The sequence below is a fragment of the Macaca nemestrina genome, chromosome 3 (genome assembly GCF_043159975.1).
Source record: "Macaca nemestrina isolate mMacNem1 chromosome 3, mMacNem.hap1, whole genome shotgun sequence".
Taxonomy (NCBI): Eukaryota; Metazoa; Chordata; class Mammalia; order Primates; family Cercopithecidae; genus Macaca; species Macaca nemestrina.
Window position 1 is genome coordinate 86,061,587 of NC_092127.1, and position 16,259 is coordinate 86,077,845.

At 35.8% G+C, this 16,259-nt stretch overlaps 1 protein-coding gene across 3 annotated transcripts in view; it reads left to right on the forward strand.

The window, feature by feature from the left end:
• The window catches only part of LOC105486334 (solute carrier family 9 member B1), a 122,634-nt gene that overhangs the window by 71,338 nt on the left and 35,037 nt on the right, over positions 1 to 16,259 (forward strand). For all 3 annotated transcript variants that reach the window (XM_011749184.3, XM_071093235.1, XM_071093234.1), the window contains exons 4-6: positions 3,167 to 3,337; positions 5,780 to 5,922; positions 7,259 to 7,386. In XM_011749184.3, coding sequence (XP_011747486.2) covers positions 3,167 to 3,337; positions 5,780 to 5,922; positions 7,259 to 7,386 — 442 coding nt within the window. The remainder of the gene's footprint in view (positions 1 to 3,166; positions 3,338 to 5,779; positions 5,923 to 7,258; positions 7,387 to 16,259) is intronic.

Below are 16,259 nucleotides of genomic sequence, written 5' to 3' on the forward strand. Positions count from 1 at the left end.
AACACATGGGAATTATGGGAGTACAATTCAAGATGAGATTTGGGTGGGGACACAGAGCCAAACCACATTAGGGAGCATCCCCAGTCAGGAAGGGCTCAGACTTTTACCAATCCTACCAAAAACCCTAACACTTTAAGAATAAATGCTCTTAATTTGATAACTGTCTTTGATGAGTTTTCCGGGTACTAAAATGATTGTTTTTGGTATTTTGTGCAATTTTAGGGGGGAGTTTTGGTGTGGAAATAAATTGCCAACCTTTTCATGTCACCTCACAGCCTTATCTTTATATCTTCTGATTAACAATTTTCATTATTAATGTGTTACACAACCAATACTTGTTTAGACTAACCTACATTTTACCGATTACTTTGCACATTGATCCTTCCTTTTTGGTTCTATGTTATATTTCTAAAGCATATCTCTCAGTAGATTTTTCCCCAGTAAAAAATGGCATATGTTCTTAAATGTATTTGTTTGACAATATCTTTCATTTGTCTTTTGTTTGAGTGACAGTTAACTGGCTACAGAATTCAACATTGAATGACTTCTTTATCTCTGTACTTTGAAGATTTTAATTATCTTCCATCTTCTATTGTTGCTATTAAGAATTGAGAATCTGCTTTATTGTTTATTTCATTATGATTAATCTCTTTCTCTGTCTAGATTCTTTAAGATTTTATTTTTGCCTTTGGTAGTCTATAGTTTCTCAACATTTTATCTAAGTGTGTACTTTTACTTAATCCTGATTAGAACTCATTTGACTTCCTGTGTCCAAATCAATAAAAACCTTAATCAATTCTGTAAAATTTGAAGCCAGTTTTCTCAAATATTGTATCTTCTTCATTCTTTCAATTATGTTTCTGAAACTACTATTAGTTGTGTTTTAGATATTTTCCGTCATCTAAATCTCTCATTTTCCACCTCATTTTTTTATGCTATGCTCTTAAATAATTTCCTCATATCTACCACTTTGCTGTGTTCTCCTTCAGCCATGTCTAGACTGCTATTTGGGGTACTTAGTGGGGTTTTTTAGTTGAGTAACTTTTAAAGTTTTTTCTAGATGTTCTATTTAATTATTTTGCAATACTTTCAAGTAGTTTTTTCTTCTCATGTCTCCAATTTTTAAAAAATTGTCTCTAGTCACTTTGAAAATACATATTTTATAGTGTCTATCTAGTGGTTCTATTAGCTGAGGTTTTTAGACATCTAATCCCATTCTTTGTCGTATCTGTTAACTTTTGCTCATGGGATATTTCTTCTTATTTTATTTTAAGTTCAGATTCACTTGGTTTTACCTTTGAGACTTTATGCGGTCTGGGATCAGGAGTGTCTATTAGAGATTTTTTGAATTAGCATCTACCAAGTGTTCTAGGGATACTTCTATGCAGGGACACTTTTATGGTAGGTTTAGAACTTTGGGATCCCTAACCTGTACATGTAATGTAAATTTGAGCCCTACACATAAGTTGGATGAGGCCAGTGTTGCATATGAATTCTCAAAAAAGACTTTGCCACCCAGAGACCAGCTAAGACAAACTGCCTTGTCTTCTCAGTTTGTCAGTAGGATGACATTTTCTGGTCCATTCTTTTTTCTTCTTCTTCTTCTTCTTTTTCTTGAGATGGAGTTTTGCTCTTGTTGCCCAGGCTGGAGTGAAGTGGCGCCATCTCAGCTCACTACAATGTCCACCTCTTGGGTTCAAGCGATTCTCCTGCCTCAGCCTCCCAAGTAGCTGGGATTACAGGCATGCGCCACCAGGCCAGGCTAATTTTTTGTATTTTTAGTAGAGACGGCATTTCACCATGTTGGTAAGGCTCATCTTGAACTCCTGACCTCAGGTGATCCACCTGCCTCTGCCTCCCAAAGTGCTGGGATCACAGGCATGAACCACCGCGCCCAGCCTCATCCGTTCTTTTAGTAAGAGTTTAGCCCTCCAAGGCTTCCAGTTTTGCAGGATGACAATAATCAGAGGGGAGCGGGGAAAGAAATTTTGTTCTAACTTTCTGCCTGGAGTAAGTAAAAATCCTCCTCTTTTACCCTGGCAAATTCTATACAGCCAGAAAGGGGTCATAGCTAAAAAATGCCTGTAAGTTGTTTTAAAAACATTAAAAGCATTACCTACTATGATTCATGGCAAATGATTTAATTAGCATGTGGAAATTTACCATGTTATTATCTGCCCTTTACAGAAACCTATGGATTCCTCTGTGAGTAGCACCTAGTTGCCAGAAACAAGATGTCTAGTAACTTCTACCTACTCATCTTATCTACCTCTACTTCCTACACATAATATAAGATACTTTATATTTATTCCCACAAAGTCTAGGTTCATTTCTTCTAGCCATTACCTTCTCTAATACATTTATGCCAAATATCAATTGAATTATCCTTTCAATACAAAGATTTAGTAGGTTCCTGTTAAAAGATTTGGCACCCTGACACTGTGATCTTCAATAACGTTGTGAATTCTTATCACAGACAATCATCCTCTTATTTTCCATCCTGATGAAAAAGCTATTTTAAAATACAAAATGAAGTAAATCTCATCATATTGCCATGATGTTCTTAACTATGATATATTATAATGGTTAGCATTTTCGAGAGTTCACATACAGGTTTTTTTTTATTCTTTTATTGAGACTGAGTCTCGCTCTGTCACCCAGGCTAGAGTGCAGTGGCGCAGTCTTGGCTCACTGCAACCTCCGCCTCCTGGGTTCAGGCGATTCTCCTGACTCAGCCTCCCATATAGCTGGGATTACAGGCACGCACCACCGCGTATGGCTAATTTTTGTATTTTTAGTAGAGATGGGGTTTCACTGTGTTGGCCAGGCTGGTCTCAAACTCCTGACCTCACGTGATCCAGCCTGCCTCAGCCTCCCAAAATGCTGAGATTAAGGCGTGAACCACTGCACCTGGCCCAGATACAGGTTTTAAATATTTTTAAAGTAAAAACACTTTGTTTAAAACCTATCTCATAAATTGACAGGTTATTTGGAATATATGTTAAGCAGATATCTCTTTCCACCAAACTAGGAAGCAACGTTGATCTATACCATGTATCATTTTATAGAACTGGTTATTAGTATATATGATAAAAGATAATTGATCCTTTGTTTGTATATATCTATGTGTATGTAGATATATAGCTGTACTTTTTTTGTATTTCAGGAGTTATACTCTTTGTGATATGGTGTACGACCTGGTCAGTCTTAGGCTCTGAAGCTCTCCCTGGTGGAAATTTATTTGGATTGTTAATTATTTTTTATAGTGCCATTATTGGGGGAAAGATTTTACAACTCATTAGAATACCTTTAGTGCCTCCACTTCCACCTCTTCTTGGTAAGTATATAGTTAGTTCTCTTTTCTTTATTATTGACTGTATGCAAATTTTGAATATTTTCTTGTTGAATTAGATATAATTCAGAAACATTTCAATGTAGTGTGTTTTATATAGTTTCTTCATATATGTATTTACTGTATGTGTGTGTGTGTATTTATTTTTCTCTCTGTCTACATATATACACACACAAGTTTTATCCAAAATTTATTTTTAAAATAAATTTAATATCCTCAGTATATTATTCCTGTTGCTTTATTGTTTAATAGAATCTTTAAAAATCTTAGATTCAAGGGGTACATGTGCAGGTTTGATACCTGGATATATTGCATAATGGTGAGGTTTGGGCTCTAGTGAACCCATCACCAAATAGGGAATACTATACCCAACAGGTAATTTTTCAACCTTAACCCTCCAACCCTCTCTCCTTTTGGACTCCCCAGTGTCTATTATTTCCATCTTTATGTCCATATGTACCCATTGTTTAGCTCCCACATATAAGTGAGAACACGTGGTATTTGATTTTTCTGTTTTTGAGTTATTTCACTTAGGATAATGATGTTCAGCTCTATCCATGTTGCTGCAAAGGAGATGATGTCATTCTTTTTTATGACTGCATAGTATTCCATGGTGTATATGTACCACATTTTCTTTATTTAGTCATTTAAGTTGATTCCATGTCTTTTTATTGTGAATAGTGCTACAGTGAACATATGTGTGTATGTGTCTTTGCAGAAGAATGATTCACACATTGAACCATCCTTGTATTTCTGGAGTAAAACCCACTTAACTGCATTATCTTTTTGATGTACTATTGAATTCATTTTGCTAGTTGAGAATTTTTGCATCTACGTTCATCAGCAATATTGGCCAGTAGTGTGGTGTGTGTGTGTGTGTGTGTGTGTGTGTGTGTGTGTCTTTGCCTGATTTTGGTATAATTGTGATACTAGATTCATAGAATGTGTTAGGGAGGAATCCCTCCTTGATTTTTTGGAATAAGTCTCAGTCACCTGTGACCCTGAACTAGAATAAGTGGATTTTACAATGAATAAATGAATGAATACAAATTATTGTAAAACAAAATTTTGTTAAGTATATGATAACCATACAAATGCATGACAATAAACAATGTGATATGAAAGCTCTCAGCCAGCCTACCATATTTGTGATTGTTTTTGAACTGCATAGTGGGAGGAGGTGCTCCTTACAATTTTCACTTTGTAAGCATTTATTCTTTGATTTTAACCATCACCACTATAACCATCATCACTTATGGATTCACCAAAAATTAGGTAAATAATTATCTTATTTGTTTTTATAAAACTCTAAGATGTATGTAGAGCTTATATTTCTTTCATTGTTTAATACTAGAAGTGTTTTGGATCTTTATTTAGAAGTTTGGTGATGTTTTGTGACCAAAAATATGCTATAGGAAATTGACTCTTGTTTATATCATTTAGCCTATGCTAAAATTGGTTTTGTTATATACCATTTTACTCAAAGTTGCCATTTCCAATAACCTATAGACAATGTTAAGTGAGAACTTACTGTATTCAAATATATCTAAATATTCAGTACAGTGGGCCAGGCACGGTGACTCATGCCCATAATCGCAGCAATTTGGGAGGCCAAGGCAGGAGGATCGCCTGAGCCCAGGAGTTCAAAACCAGCCTGGGCAAAATAGCAGACCTCGTCTTTATAAAATATTAAAAATTTTTCTGGGTCTCAGCTACTCAGGAGGCTAAGGCAAGAAGATCACTTGAGCTCAGGAGGTTAAGCCTACAGTGAGCCATGTTTGCATCACTGCACTCAGCTTGGACAACAGAATGAGACCCTGTCCCAAAAAAATAAATATATATTCAGTACATTGTCAGCAGATATAATCTCTACATCTTACCTCTGCTGTCGCTTCTGTATCCACAATTTTCTTGCAGCACCTTCTAAGTATTTATTGAATCATTTTCCTCCTCTCCAAACTTTCTCTTTTGCTCTAGCTTAGGCTATTTGTTTCCAACTTTTGCGTGGACTGTGGCAGAGCCTTCAAATTGGTCTCTGTCTCCAGTTTTATCCCTAACTAATTCACCAAGACCCTCACATAAAAAAACACCAGACTCATTGTTACTTTCTGCCTAAAACCTTCCCGTGGTGCCTTACTTTGCCAAAGTTGGGGGAGACCTTTCTATGATCTGGCCCACCAAGCTCATTCTCCTCCCTCCTTTCCTTGCCGTGTATGTTCCAGCAACACTAAATTACTTGTTGAACCCCATTTAGATGTATGGTTTCTTATCGCCATGGCTTTATTCATGCTGCCTTCTCTACTTGCTTGTAACCTGCACTTTACCAACATAATGAGAGACATAGTACATTAGAAAAGAAAGTAAATGTTTCTGTTTTCTTTCTCAGAAAAATGAACTGTCATGTATCTTTATTTTCTTTCTTTTAAGGGATGTTACTGGCTGGTTTTACAATTAGGAATGTTCCATTCATCAGTAAACATGTCCATGTTCATAACACGTGGTCTTCAATTTTAAGAAGCACTGCCCTTACCGTTATTCTAATACGAGCTGGGCTTGGACTCGATCCACAGGTAGATTTACAATTACAAATTGAGTAAGGTTATTTCAAATATTAGAGGATGGTGAGAAACAAAAGAAGCAAAAATTTTATTTACCTGTTCCAAGTGGAGTCTGTAAACAAACTTAAGATAAAGAAAAAAAGACCAGGCATGGTGACTCACGCCTGTAATCTACAAAAATCAGTCAGGCGTGGTGGCATGCACCTGTAATCCCAGCTACTAGAGAGGCTGAGGCAAGGGAATTGCTTGAACCTGAGCGACGGAGATTGCAGTGAGCCAAGATAGTGCCACTGCACTCCAGCCTGGGGACACAGCAAGACTCCGTCTCAAAAAAGCAAAACAAAACAGACAAACAAACAAAGAAAAAAAAAAAAAAGAAGAAGAAAAGACTCTGTAGAAATATTGGCACCTTAATTTCTAATAAATAGCCATCATTATCACTGATATGAAGGGAACTGACTGTGTTGTAAAGTCTTTATTAGCAATCACCTGTAATCATTTGCACAGAGATAAATGTCTCTTATGTAGCACCTATATTATTTGGGAGGCTCTTCTATGGAGAACTATGTACTCTTCAGTTAACAGGATAAGAAAAGCCTTATAAAAGTCTTTTTCTTTTTTTAGGGAGATTAAGGATTTCAGTAACTTTTTTATGATGTTTTCTCCACAGGATTATGTTCCTGATTATCTCTGCATTATTGTAAAATCTAACCTTTTAAAGCATTTCTTTAAATATTACAATCTAGGGATCATAAATCCCATCTTTAAGATGACTATTCATGAATATGACAGCTACTCAAATAAATGTGGCAAATGTGGTTTAATAGAAATAGCTCAAGAGCATAAATAATTATAGCCATTGAGATTATATTCTCCAGTTGAAAGTATGAACCAAGGAGAAAATTGAAAAGTTCTCCCTTTTAAAATGAAGTATGCAGTTTTTAAGTTATTTTCTTTGGCATGTTGGCATTCTATTTATAATTATTAAGTTAATCAAACAGTTCATATCAAAAAATTAACTAATGGGAAAACACTAATAGGACACTATTTATACTATTTATTAGGAAAGTTCAGGAAGGTAGCAACAGCTATTTAATCACAGTAAAATTCATCTTTTAATAATTAAAATGCAATAATATTTTATAAAAGATGAAATTGTTTATAATCCAACCTATGATGACATATAAAATGTAATAGAGTTCCAAGTCCAGTGGGACAATCTGTTCAAATGAGATTTTGTTTAGTGAAAGCTTCTTATGAAAAAAGACTTTATAGTTCAATATTTCTTTAAATAATTTTCTTGTTGGCCATTGTAAATGTACCTAAGTGTGACTGTTTTGTATTTCAGGCTTTGAGGCAATTGAAGGTGGTTTGTTTCAGATTGGCTGTAGGTCCATGCCTTATGGAAGCTAGTGCAGCCGCTGTTTTTTCCCACTTCATTATGAAATTTCCCTGGGAATGGGCATTTCTATTAGGGTAATTTCTTTCTCGTTTTTTCTTATGAAAATATTCAATTAAGGATGCTTGGTTAAAACTGTTAAAATATTCAGAATGTTGTATAGAAAATCTCTATTAAAATTCTTTTCACAGTATTGGAAACCTTGGAAAACAGTTGATTAAAAGCAGAGCCATGTCCCAAATTGTATGAAATTTTTAACAAACATTCATAGCCCCTAAATGTTTATCATCAAGAAAATTCACATGATCAATTTATTCCTTTTCATCTGTATTATAACATATCTGTATGTTTTAATCTATCTAATGGCCTCTTCCTCATAGCTATATGTAAATACAGTTGCACATTTTATACATATGTATGTGTGTATGTATAATTTGAGAAGCATTTTATATAGACATAGGTTTATAAATATAAACTCTCCCATTTTAAAGCAAGCAAGCAAACAAACAAAAACTCTTGCCGTATGTCCAATGCCCCATCCATCTTTATCTACCATCCATTTACCTTATGTTTGAATTCCTCAAAATAAGTCTGTAACTACTGTCTCTAGATCCTAACTCCTTTTCATTTCTTAAATCATCAACTTTTGTCTCTGCTTCTCCATTCCAATGACATTCATAGCAAAATTCATCCATTATATAGTTACTACAAAATCTAGTGAATTTTTAAATTAATGTTTATGATAAAATACCCAAATGCACTTTTATTTTAAAAATTAGAACTTTATAAATAAAGGAGGAATGACCTTTGACTATGCCTTCAAATCATAATGCCCATAACTCTACCCAAAGCGAGAACTCTTAGGAGTTTTTTTCTTCTCCAATTTTTATTTTGGCTCAAGGGGTACATGAGCAGGTTTGTTATATTGATAAATTGCATGTTATAGGGGTTTGGTATGCAGATTATTTTGTCACCCAGGTAATAAGTATAATACCCAATAGGTAGTTTTTCTATTCTCACCCTCCTTCCACCCTCCATCCTCAAATTCACCTAGTGACGATTGTTCCTTTCTTTCTGTCCATGTGTACTCAGTGTTTAGCTCCCACTTGTAAGTGAGAATATGGGATATTTGGTTTCCCATTCCTGTGTTAATTCACTTAGGATAATGGCCTCGACTCCATCCACTTTGCTCCAAAGGACATGATCTTGTACTTTCTTGTGACTGTGTATTATTCTATGGTATATATGTGCCACATTTTCTTTATCCAGTTCCCCATTGATAGGCATTTAGGTTGATCTCATGTCTTTTTTTTTTCCAATAGTTTTTAAGGAATAGGTGATGTTTGGTTACATGGAAAATATTTTTAGTGGTAATTTCTGAGATTTTGGTGCACCCATCACCAGAGCAGTGTACACTGCACCCAAGGTGTAGTCTTTATCCCTCACCCCCCTCCTAACCTTCCCACTAAGTCCCCAAAGTCCATTGTATCATTATTATGCTTTTGCATCCTCATAGCATAACTCTCACTTGTAAGTCAGATCATACAATGTCTGGTTTTTTTCATTCCTGAATTACTTCACTTAGAATGATAGTCTCTGATTCCTTCCAAGTTGCTGGGAATGCAATTATTTCATTCCTTTTTATGGCTGAGTAGTATTCCAGTATGACTGAGTAGTATATATATACACACACACACCACATTTTCTCTATGCATTCATTGATTGATGGGCATTTGAGCTAGTTCCATATTTTTCACAATTGCAAATTGTGCTGCAATAAACGTGTGTGCAAGTGTTTTTTTCATATAATGACTTCTTTTCCTCTGGGTAGATACCCAGTAGTGTGACTGCTAGATCAAATGGTAGATCTACTTTTAATTATTTAAGAAATCTTCATACTCTTTTCCATTGTGGTTGGACTAGTTTACATTCCCCCCAGCAGTGTAAAAGTGTTCCCTTTTTACCACATCCATGGCAACATCTATTATTTTTATTTTCTGATTATGGCTATTCTTGGAAGAGTGAGATGGTATCACGTTGTGGTTTTGTTTGCATTTCCCTGATAATTACTGACATTGAGGATTTTTTCATGTTTCTTGGCCATTTGTGTATCTTCTTTTGGAAAGTGTCTATTCATGTCCTTAGCCTGCTTTTTGATAGGATAATTTGTTTTTTTCTTGCTGATTTGTTTGAGTTCCTTTTAGATTCTGGATATTAGTACTTTGTTGGATGCATAGTTTGTAAAGATTTTCTCCCACTCTATAGGTTGTCTTTTTACTTCTGCTGATTATTTCTTTTGCTGTGCAGAAGCTTCTTAGTGTAATTAAGTCCCATCTATTTATCTTTGTTTTTGTTGCCTTTGCTTTTGCATTCTTGGTCATGAAGTCTCTGCCTAAGCCAATGTCTAGAAGGGTATTTCCAAGGTTACTTTCTAGAATTTTTATAGTTTCAGGTGTTAGATTTAAGTCTTTGATCCATCTTGAGTTGATTTTTGTATAAGGTGAGAGATGAGGATCCAGTTTTATTCTTCTACATATAGCTAGCCAATTATCCCAGCACCTTTTGTTGAATAGGGTGTCCTTTCTCAACTTAATGTTTTTGTTTCCTTTGTTAAAGATCAGTTGGCTTAAGTATTTGGTTTTATTTCTCAGTTCTCTATTCTGTTCTGTTGGTCTATGTGCCTATTTTTATACCAGTATTATGTTGCTTTGGTGACTGTAGCCTTATAGTATAGTTTGAAGTCAAGTAATATGATGTATCCACGTTTGTTCTTTTTGCTTAGTCTTGCTTTGGTTATGCAGGCTATTTTTGGGTTCTGCATGAATTTTAGGATTGCTTTTTCTAGTTCAGGGAAGAATGATGATATAGACTGCTTTTGGCAGTAAGGTCATTTTCACAATATTGATTCTACCTATCCATGAGCATGTGATGTGTTTCTATTTGCATAATCTATGATTTCTTTGTACAGTGTTTTGTAGTTTTCACTGTAGAGGTCTTTCACCTCCTTGGTTAGGTATATTCCTAAGTTTGTTTGCCTAGGGTTTTTTTCTTTTTTCTTTTTTCTTTTTTTTTTTTTGTTCATTTGTTTGTTTTACAGCTATTGTAAAAGGGGTTGAGATCTTGATTTAATTATCAGCTCAGTCACCATTGGTGTATATCAGTGCTACTGATTTGTGTACGTTGATTTTGTATACTGAAACTTTACTGAATTCATTTATCAGATCTAGGAGCTTTTTGGATGAGTCTTTAGGGATTTCTCATTATGTGATCATATCATCACGAACAGCAACAGTTTTACTTCCTCTTTACTGATTTGGATGCCCTTTATTTCTTTCTCTTGTCCGATTGCTCTGGCTAGGACTTCCAGTACTATGTTGAATAGAAGTGGTGAAAGTGGGCATCCTTGTCTTGTTCCAGTTCTCAGGGGAATGCTTTCAACTTTTCCCCGTTCAGTATAATGTTGGCTGTGGGTTTTTCATAGATAGCTTTTATGACCTTAAGGTATGTCCCTTCTATGCCAGCTTTGCTGAGGGTTTTAATCATAAAGGGATGGTGGATTTTGTCAAATGCTTTTCTGCATCTATTAAGGTGATTATGTGGTTTTTGTGTGTTTTTTATTTGTGTTAGTTTTTCTTTCTTTTTTTTGTTTGTTTTTATTGTTTGTTTGTTTGTTTTTTGTTTGTTTGTTTTGAGATGGAGTCTTGCTCTCTTGTGCAGGCTGGAGTACAATGGCCCAATCTCAACTCACTCAACCTCTGCCTCCCAGGTTCAAGCAATTCTTGTGCCTCAGCCTTCCAAAGACCTGGGAGTAGCTCACCAAGCTTGACAGCATCTATTTCTTTTTGACTTTTTAATAATAGCCATTCTACCTCCAGTGAGAGTGTATCTCATTGTAGTTTTGTTTTGCATTTCTCTAATGATTAGTGATGTTGAATATTTTTCCATATAAGTGTTGACTTTGTGTTTGTCTTCTTTTGAGAAGTGTCTGGTCCTGTCCTTTGCCCATTTCATGGGGTTGTTAGGTTTTTGCTTGTTGATTTTTCTAAGTTCTTTTTGGATTCTGGATATTAGACTTTTGTCGAATGAATGGTTTGCAAATATTTTCTCCCATTCCATAGGTTGTTTGTTGATGATTTCTTTTGCTGTGCAGAAGCTCTTTAGTTTAATTAGGTGACATTTGTCAATTTTTGTTTTTGTTGCAATTGCTTTTGGCATCTTTGTCATAAAGTGTTTTCCAGAATTGAAATTTCCTAGGATATGTCCAGAACAGCCTGTGTCCAGAATGGTATTTCTTAGGATGTCTTCCAGAATTTTTATAGTTTTGGGTTTTACATTTAAGTTTTTAATCTATCTTGAGTTGATTTTAGTAAACAGTGAAACATATGGAGTCCAGTTTCAATTTTCTGCATATGGCTCGCCAGTTATCCCAGCACAATTTCTGAGTAGGGATTCCTTTCCCCATTGCTTGTTTTTGTCAAGTTTGTTGAAGAGTAGATGGCTATAGGTGTGCAGCTTTATTTCTGCATTCTGTAACCTGTTCCACTGGTCTATGTCTGTTTTTGTTCCAGTACCATGCTGTTTTGGTTACTGTAGCATTGTACTGCAGTTGGAAGTCAGGTAGTGTGATGCTTTCAGCTTTGTTCTTTTTGCTTAGGATTTCTTTGGCTATTTGGGCTTTTTTTTTTTTTTTTTTTTTTTTTTGGCTCCAAATGAATTTTAGAATGCTTTTTTTTAATCCTGTGAAAAATGTCATTGGTAGTACAATAAGAATAGCATTTACTCTGTAAATAGCCTTGGGCAGTATGGCCATTTTAACAGTATTGCTTCTTCCTATCTCTGATCATGGAATGTTTTCCTTTTGTTTGTGTTGTCTCTGATTTCTTCGAGCACTTGTTTGTAATTTTCATTGTAGAGATATTTCACCTCACTCCTTAGCTGTATTCCAAGGTATTTTGTGGTTTTTTGTGGCTGTTGTGAATGGGATTGCATTCTTGATTTGGCTCTCAGCTTGGATGTTGTCGGTGTGTAGAAATGCTACAGATTTTTGTACATTGATTTTTGTATCCTGAAACTTTGCTGAAGTTGTTTGTCAGATCTGGGAGCTCTTGAGGGGCTACTAAGGGCTTTTCTTGGTATAAAAGTGTTTCACCTATGAAGAGGCATAGTTTGATTTCCATTCTTCCTACTTAGATGTCTGTGTTTCTTTCTCTTGCCTGATTGCACTGGCTAGGACATCCAGCACTATGTTGAATAGGAGTAGTGAGAGTGGGCATCCTAGTCTTGTTCCGGTTCTCAAAGGGAATATTCCAGCTTTTTCCCATTCAGTATGAAGTTGTCTCTGGGTTTGTCATAAATGACTCCAATTATTTTGAGGTATGCTCCTTCAGTAACTCATTTGTTGAGAGTTTATATCATGAAGAGATGTTTTCATTTTTAGTTATATTATATGATGAATCACATTTATTGATTTGTATATGTTGAACCAAACTTGCATCCCAGGGATAAAGCTTACTTGATCATAGTGGACTAGCTTTTTGATGTGCTGCTGGATTCAATTGGCTTGTATTTTGTTGAGGATTTTTGTATCTATGATCATCGGTGATATTGGCCTGAAGTTTTCTTTTTTGTTGTGTCTCTGCCAGGTTTTCATATCTGAATGATACTGGCCTCATAAAATGAGTTAGGGAGGGACCCCTCCTCCTCATGTTTTTTGGAATAATTTCAGTAGCATTGGTACCAGTTCTTCTTTACACTTCTGGTAGAATTTGTCTCTGAATCTGTCAGGTCCTGGGCATTTTTTTTTTTTTTTTTTTTTTTTTTTTGCTCAGAGATTTTTTTATTACTCATTCAGTTTCAGAACTCATTTTTGGTTTGTTCAGGATTTCAATTTCTTCCTAGTTCAATCTTGGGAGGTTGTATGTTTCCAGAAATTTACCCATTTCTTGTAGGTGTTCTACTTTGTTTGCATAAAGATGTTCATCATAGTCTCTGAGAGTTTTTTGTATTTCTATGTGGTTGGCGGTAATGTCCACTTTGCCATTTATGATTATGTTTTTTGGATCTTCTCTTTTTTTTTTTTCCTTTATTTGTCTAGCTAGTGACGTATCAAATTTATTTATTCTTTCAAAAAAACAACTTTTAGTTTCATTTATCTTTTGTATGGATTTTCATGACTCAATTTCATTCCATTCTGCTCTGATTTTAGTTATTTCTTTTCTTCTGCTAGCTTTGGGTTGGTTTCCTCTTGTTTTCCTATTTCCTTTATGTATGATAGTAGGTTGTTAATTTAAGATCCTTCTAACTTTTCAATGTGGGCATTTAGCACTATAAACTTTTCCCTTAACACTACTTCGCCTGTGTCTTAGAGAGCCTAATATGTTGTATCTTTGTTTTTATTAGATTCAAAGAATTTATTGGTTTCTGCCTTAATTTCATTGTTTACCCAAAAGTCATTCAGGCACAGATTGTTTAATTTCCATGTAATTGTATGGTTTTGAGAGTTCTTCTTAGTGTTGACTTCTATTTTTATTGCACTGTGCAGTCCAAAAGTGTGGCTGGTATGATTTCAGGGTTTTTAAAATTTATTGAAAATGATTTTACAAACTGATAGTGTGATCAGTTTTACAATATATGCCATGTACAGATGAGAGGAATATATATTCTGTTGTTGTTAGGTGGAGTGTTCTGTAGATAGCTGTTAGGTCCATTTAGGGTGGAGTGCTCTGTAGATGCCTGTTAGGTCCATTTAGCCAAGTGATGACTTCAGGTCTGGAATATCTTTGTTCATTTTCTGTCTCTATAATCTGTCTAGTACCATCAGTGAGATGTTGAAGTCTCCCACTATTATTCTGTGGCTATCTAAGTCTCTCTATAGGTCTCTATGAACTTGTTTTATGAATGTGAATGCTCCAGTTTTGGGCATATTTATCTTTCAGACAGTTAAGTCTTCTTGTTGAATTGAACCCTTTATGATTACGTAGTGCTGTTCTTTGTCGTTTTGATTGTTGTTGGTTTAAAGTCTATTTTGTCTGAATTAGAATAACAATGCTTACCCTTTTTTGTTTTGCATTTGCTTGGTAGATTTTTTTCCATCCTTTTACTTTGAGCCAATGGGTATTATTGCATATGAGATGGGTCTCTTGACAACAGAATACGGTTGGGCTTTGCTTCTTTATCCAACTTGCCTTTCTGTGAGTTTTAGTGGGGCATTTAGGCTGTTTACATTTGGTTAATATTGATATTTATAGCTTTGGTTCTGTCATTATGTTGTTAGCTGGTTATTATGCAGACTTCATTGTGTAGTTACTTTACAGCGTCAGTAGTCTATGTACTTAAATGTATTTTTGTGGTGGCCATTAACAGTCTTTCACTTCCATGCTTAGCACTTCCTTAAGGACCTCTTGTAAGGCATGTCTGGTAATAAAAGATTCCCTTAGCATTTGTTTGTCTGAAAAGGATTTTACTTCTCCTTCGCATATGAAGTTTAGTTTGACTGGATATTAAGTTCTTGGTTGAATTTCTTTTTTTTTTTTTTTTTTATTCAAGACAGAGTCTTGCTCTGTCACCAGGCTGGAGTGCAGTAGCGCTCTCAGCTCACTGCAACCTCCACCTTGCGGGTTAAGTGATTCTCTTGCCTCAGCCTCCTGAGTAGCTGAAACTACAGACACGCACCACCATGCCCAGCTAATTTTTGTATTTTTAGTAGAGATGGGGTTTCACCATGTTGGCCAGGATGGTCTCAATCTCTTGACCTTGTGATCTGCTCCTCTGGGTCTCCCAAAGTGCTGGGATTACAGGCATGAGCCACCACACCCAGCCAAGTTTTTTTTTTTTAAGAATGCTGAAGGCTGGGCATGGTGGCCCACGCCTGTAATCCCAGCACTTTGAGAGGCCGAGGTGGGTGGATCACAGGGTCAGGAATTCGAGACCACCCTGGTCAGTATGGTGAAACCCCGTCTCTACTAAAATTACAAAAAATTGCCGGGTGTTGTGGTGTGTGCCTGTAGTCCCAGCTACTCAGGAGACTGAGGCAGAAGAATCACTTGAATCCGGGAGGTGGAGGTTGCAGTGAGCCGAGATCACACCAGTGCGCTCCAGCCTGGGCAAGAGAGTGAGACTACATCTCAAAAAAAAAAAAAAAAAAAGTGCTGACTATAGGCCCTCAGTTTCTTTTGGATTATAGAGTTTCTTACAGTTCCACTGTTAGCCTGATGGGGTTCCCTTTGTAGGTGACCTGCCCCTTCTCTTTAGCTGCCTTTCATATTTTTTTCTTTGATGTTGACCTTGGAGAATCTGATGACTATCTGTCTTGGGGATGGTCATCTTATATAGTATCTCACAGGGGTTCTCTGCATTTCCTGGATTTAAATGGTGACTTCTCTAGCAAGATTTGGGAAATTTTTGTGGGCAATATCCTGAAATATGTTTTCCAACTTGCTCGTTCTTTCTCCCTTTCTTTGAGGGATGCCTTGAGTCATATGTTTGGTCACTTTACATAATCTCAGATTTCTCAGAGGTTTTGTTCATTCTTTTTTGTTCTTTATTTTCATCTGACTGAGTTGATTCAAAGAAGTGGTCTTTGAGATCTGAGATTCTTTCCTCAGCTTGGTCTGTTCTGCTGTTCGTACTTGTTACTGTATTATGAAATTCTTGAGGTGCATTTTTCAGCTCTATCAGTTTAGTTTGGTTCTTTCTTAAAATGCCTATTTTATCTTTCAGCTCTTATGTCATCTTATTGGATTCCTTAGATTATTTGGATTGGATTTTGACTTTCTTCTGAATCTCAGTGATCTTTGTTTCTATCCAGATTCTGAATTCTATGTCTGTCATTTCATCCTGGTTAACAAGCATTGTTGGAGAGCTAGTATGATTGCTTGAAGATAGGAAGACATTCTGGCATTTTCCATTGCCAGAGTTCTTGCACTGGTTCTTTCACCTCTGTGTGTGCTAA